The sequence below is a fragment of the Peromyscus eremicus genome, chromosome 2, assembly GCF_949786415.1.
Source record: "Peromyscus eremicus chromosome 2, PerEre_H2_v1, whole genome shotgun sequence".
Classification (NCBI taxonomy): domain Eukaryota; kingdom Metazoa; phylum Chordata; class Mammalia; order Rodentia; family Cricetidae; genus Peromyscus; species Peromyscus eremicus.
In genome coordinates, this window is record NC_081417.1 from 132,187,580 (window position 1) to 132,193,140 (window position 5,561).

The 5,561-nt window shown below is 49.3% G+C and overlaps 1 protein-coding gene across 1 annotated transcript in view; it reads right to left on the minus strand.

The window, feature by feature from the left end:
- The window catches only part of Guca2b (guanylate cyclase activator 2B), a 2,405-nt gene extending 1,642 nt beyond the window's left edge, over window positions 1-763 (minus strand). The window contains exon 1 of the mRNA XM_059256090.1: window positions 453-763. Coding sequence (XP_059112073.1) covers window positions 453-545 — 93 coding nt within the window. The 5' untranslated portion in view covers window positions 546-763. The remainder of the gene's footprint in view (window positions 1-452) is intronic.
- Between the last annotated feature and the right edge of the window lie 4,798 nt (window positions 764-5,561).

Here is a 5,561-nt window from a genome sequence, read left to right on the forward strand (position 1 = left end):
CACCCTGTGGCCAGGCCTGATTCCATGCCCCACCCTTCTTATAGTCCCTGGAAGGACACCGAAGTCCATGTTCCCCCTTTTCTGGCCTTTGCTCTGCCTAGAACTTGTTCACCTGGACCTGGCACTATTCACACTTCAGTGAGCACAAAGGTCCCTGCCGCGGAAACCCTTCTGTGACTTGCCCATGTGGGTGAGCACAGGGGAGGGAGCACAAGAGGGGTCTCTTTCCCTCTGTGCCCCTCTGGAGCTGACCCTCATCCCCCCCTTCCATATGGTGAGTAGGCTGACTTCAAAGGAGAGCAGAGCTGAAAAGAACAGGTTTCTCTCATCACCTCTATTGCTCTTGCTGTTGACACTCCTGTGGCCTCCACCCAGCAGGTGTCTCAGTCTAGACTGGCTGCAGGGCTGAGCCCAGGTCCTTCCCACAAAAGGTAGGCTGGCTGGGGTCTCACCTTGATGAGGACGGACTGTGCACTCTGCAGCAGCAGCAGCAGCAGGACCATAGCAGCCCACAGCTGGCTTCCGGACGTGGCCTTGCCTCCCATCTCACGTCTCTGGGTTCCTGCTTCCTCCACTGTCTACCTGGCTGCCACCTGCCTCCTGGCCAGCAGCCCCTTATAGGCCAGGGTCCAGAGCTCTGGTCACTTATTAACTGTCTGACTGGGGTGGGGTTGACGGAAGACTGGCTCTTTGACAAATTCCAAGTTGGTTCCCAGGAAGGGGGTGGGGGTGGCGATGATGGGGAATCCAGAGCGTGTGGGAACACGGTCTGCCAAGGGCTTGTCTGAATAGGATTCTGTGGGAAGACCTTGGGCCACTTCACTTTCCATTCCCTTCTCCACACGTGGGGAAGGCGAAGAGGCCGGAAGGTACCACCAGGTGAAGTGATCTGCCCGAGGTCAAAGTGACTCCATCCACAAGAGCCCAAGTCAGCTCCCAGTTCTTTGAGAGAAGATGCAGGCGGAGGGCTCAGAGCAAGGCAGACACACAAGGATGACATTGGGACTTTCCAGTCCTAACTTCACTCAAGCCTAACATCCTGCTCCAAACCCAGAACCACGTATGGAAAGATCAGCTTATAACCAGTCCTTGCCCAGCCCTCGGCCTGCCATTTCCCATTTTCACCCAAGTACCCTGGGTTGTGTGTGGCCCATATCAACTGTACATCTTAGTAGCCAGCAGATCAACACAGTGTAAAAGAAAGAGCTCAGATATCATAGAAAGTGACAGGGTCTGGGCGCCAGCTCTGGAGCAGCTGCTCCATGTGCCTGGGGAGTCACATCATGTTTAACTGATGTTTTCTTTACTCTCCAATCACACACCCCTACCAGAAACCACCCACAAAGGTGACTGTGGGCATGATGGACTCCGGCCCCTTGGGTTTGTCTTTATTCCTGGGTGACTCATCTATAACAGCCCACCTCCCCATTGGGTGAAGGTCAGGTCAGAGGGAAAAGGACCAAGGTTCTGAGGGTGCTATCACTGTGGCCAGGCCCAGCAACTCTAAACAGTGGTCCCGCCGGGGCAGGGCTGGGCCAGGTACAGACTGATATGTGGCAGGTACCCCAGCATAAGCCTGAGCTGAAAACACCACAGCCTAACCTGGCACCTACAGTCCCTCAGATTTGGTGGCGAAATGAACGTTATCATGTGATCTTCAGACCAGTCCTGCTCATGCGTGTGTGATACACTTCATCTTCCTACAGCCCCTCGACTTCCCTCTTATCTTGCGCTGAAATAGATAAAAGGCTCAAGCGAACTTTGGAGTTTCTGATGTCTTGCTTTGAATCCAGACTTCGGCCTTTATTCTTGACAGTCTCACATTCTCTTCGATGCTACCAACTGTCGGATAACAGTCTACCTGTGCTCAGCCTGTGTTGCTATAGAAAAAGAAGCATTTGCCTTGGAGGTAGCAAGGATACCTGGGCTTGAACCCAGGTCCCAGCAGTTACCCACCATGTGACTTTACTTACTCTCGATGAGTCTCAGCTTTCTCACCACTGAAGTCAAGAACACAATGACTAACCTAACCATGCTTGTGAGGACTAACAACTAACTCTTGTCCTGGAGAGCCAGTGACGGTCCCTGTCCCCAGATAGATAATTCCAGCACATGCCTAGGGACATCTGCCACAGAAGATGGTTTCCTCACTTGTTCTTGTCCATGGAATCCTCCTAGACAAGCCCTGTCTCTGAACCCAAGGTGGTGACAGGTTTGACCCCCAGCTTTTGCAGGCTGGACCCAACGCCACCCTATCCGGAGCACTGGCTTTGCTCAGCCATGTCACATCAGATAAGTGAGACAACCTGAGACTTCACCTTCTAATTTGTAGAAAAATGACAGGTCCCAGTGTTGGAAATTGTCATGGGCCTACTTGATTGTCACTCTCCCACACTTTCTATGGGACAAGCTCAGCCCGCTGGCCCCTATATGAAGGGATAGGAGTCAGCCTTCAGAGTTTGAAGGCCCGTGGTGGAGGTCACCTTCCTTTCTCCACTTACTGGATCTTCCAGCTAGGGCTCAGCACAAGGCCGTCATTCCCTGGGGACGAATCATGACTTCCCCTTCCATCTGATGACTCAAAATTTCCAACCCCATCTCCTCCTAATCGCTTCACGAATGACCCACCATCCATCAAGGCCAGCTTGGCCACAGAGGCCCCCTCAGTGCCGCTCTGACCAGTTAGTTCATTTACGTCACCTGGCGTCATCGGGGCACTTCCTTCTTTATGGCCCTGGGAAGCCACTGCCATAGCAGCCTGGGGAAGCTCACACAGATGAGGATGGGGGACAGTTTGCCTCTGTAGGTTTAGATGATCCTCTCCCCACATTGAATCCCTGCTTGGCATCCACTTTTATGGCACCCCAGTTTTCCCAGGAGTACCTCTCAGAGTTTGTTGTCCACTTGGCTGTGGGCATATGGGCTTTCCAGGTTTCTGACACCTCCACACCCCATCTCTTCAATTTCCTTGGCACATAAAGTTAGAACTCCCCAGGGGCATCAGGACTCATCCTTAGGCCTCTGTCCTCTTCTTACAGTCACCTACTTTGGTAGTGTCATCCAGCTTCAAGAATTCCATGTCCCCAGGCTCTAGGACTGCCTGGCCTAGCCTCCCCCTCATCCCTCTACCTACCTCCTCAGCCTTTCTCGTCACCGTTGATGATATTACCGTGTGGCCATGGGGTCAGGTCAAAACCTAAGGAGTCATTCCTGACACCTCTTTTTCATTTGCCAAATTCAATGCATTCACAGGTTCAGTTGTATCGACCTTCAGAATATTCTTAGCTTCCAACCAATCAGGCTTCACCACCTCCCCAAGAATGAAAGGTTCAAGCTATCATCCTTGGTTTCATGAATTATTGTAATAGCAGTGTTAGGCAGAGGTCTCCAGAGAAACAGTATCCACAGGATCTGTTCACCTATCTGTTTGTCAATCAACCATCAATCTATTTGTTATCTGTTTTCTATCCAGATTTACTTTGAGGAACTGGCTCATATGACTATCAAGACTGTCAGGTCTGAAACCCAAAGGGCAGGTTGACAGGCTGATAATTCAGTTGAGAGTTGTCACAGACTGTAGTGAATTCTTATCATTTTCTGTTGCCTTTGTGTCTATTTTAAATACAGGCTGGATGTTTTCCCATTGGAGTGTGACAGTTTCTAATTTTACTCACTTCTACCCAGTTCCTCATTGTGATCGATCCGCATGTCTACCTTAGATAACTGTTCCTGATGACCCCTTCCCTATGGAGTAGGTAAATATAGCCTGGCTGGCTCTGTTGACCTTCACACCCTGTGTGGACAGAATAGACAACACCAGAACCACATTTCAGTCAATGTCACCTTCTGCAACTGGAGCCTGTGCCTGCTTTTGTGTTTTATGGCTTTTGTTTTATTTTGGACTGCGTTTCACTATGTAGACCAGGCTGGCCCAGAACTCACAGAGTTCCTTGTGCCTTTCTCTCCTGAGATCTAGGACTATAGGTGCAGCACTTGCTTGAAACACACCACTTAAAGAGAGATTCTGTCTCATCTCTGTCTGTCTGTCTGTCTGTCCTAGCCCTCTCCCCAGTTGTATGTGTGTGGCTTCTGGGAGAAGATCCTAGACCTACTTCCATTTTGTAGCCATCCCTCCTAGCCACGGACAGAACTCCATGAAGCGCACACACGGGAGAAGTCTGGAATCTGACGTCTCAGGGCAGGGCAATATTCAGGAATGGAGGTGGATGCCCTGGGTTCAGTCTCCAGGCTGAAAGTCTTAATCTTTGCTCTTAAGACTTTCAACTGATTGAAGCCCTACCTCCATAGAATGGAGGGCAATCTGCTGTACTCAAGGCTTATTGAATATTAATATTAACCATATCTAAAAATGATGTCTTCAGAACAGCATCTAGATTGGTGTTAACTAGACAATGAGCTGTCACGAGCATCCAGGCTGACTCATTGAGCCCACACTTACCCCTCTGCTGGTCTTTCTTCACACATCAGTCAGTGTGATCCTGTGAAGATCCAATTCAGAGAATAGCTATCTCTATATTCCCACCCAGTAAAACCTAAAGGCTTCCTTCCATCTATGGGTTCCCTTGAGCACACCCTCTTCAGCTTTGACTTTGGTTCCAAAATTTTGCTCCTTCCTCTTTGGGCTTCATCAACCCCTCTAGCTTCCATGCCCCTCAAACATGTCAAGATCTATGTTTTATTAAATTTTAGGTTAATATGCAGAGCAATGGGTTTCATCATGACATCTTCATATGTAAGTGTCATAGTTCTGTGTCCTCATCATGGCCAGTTCCATTTCCTGGCTGCTGTGAACAGGGCAGCTACAAAAGTGGATGTGCAGGTATCTCTGTGGTGTGTGGACACAGAGTCCTTTAGGTATGTGCTCAAGAGTGGTAGAGCTGGGTCGCAGGGTAGATCCAGTTTCTGTGTTTTGAAGAGCCTGCATACTGATTTCCATAGCGGGTGCCGCGGTTCACACTCCCACGAGCAGTGGACGAGACTTCCTCTTTCCCCACAGCCTTGCCAGCATTTGCTGTCACCTCTTTTTCGTGATCATAGTCATTCTGACTAGGGGGAGAGAGACTCTCCAAACTGTTCACATTTGCATTTCCTTCATGGCTAATGATGCTGAACACATCTTCAAGTATTTATTGGCCATTCATATTTCTTTTTGAGAAACGTCTGTTTACCTTATGAGATCGTATATTGATTTGGAGGATGTTTTATTTTGGGGAGCGAGCTTGGAACTCACTATGTAGACCAGGTCTCAAACTCATAGAGATCCACCTGCCTCTTCTCCATGCGCCACCACACCTGACAGTGTTTAATTTTTACAATTACGTGTTTACCCTGGATGCTAAACACCCCATGTTACAGGCAGATGGCTTTTCTACTGTCTGTCATTGTCCCCACTCTGCTTGTTGTCTGTGCAGAAGCTTCTGTTTCATGAATTAAGCCTGTCACCAGTTGTTAGGAGTATCTCCTGGGTTGTTAGAGTCCCTTTTGCCATCTTGAAATGTTTTACTCATCTCATTCAAAATTTCCAGACTTACATCAGGCTC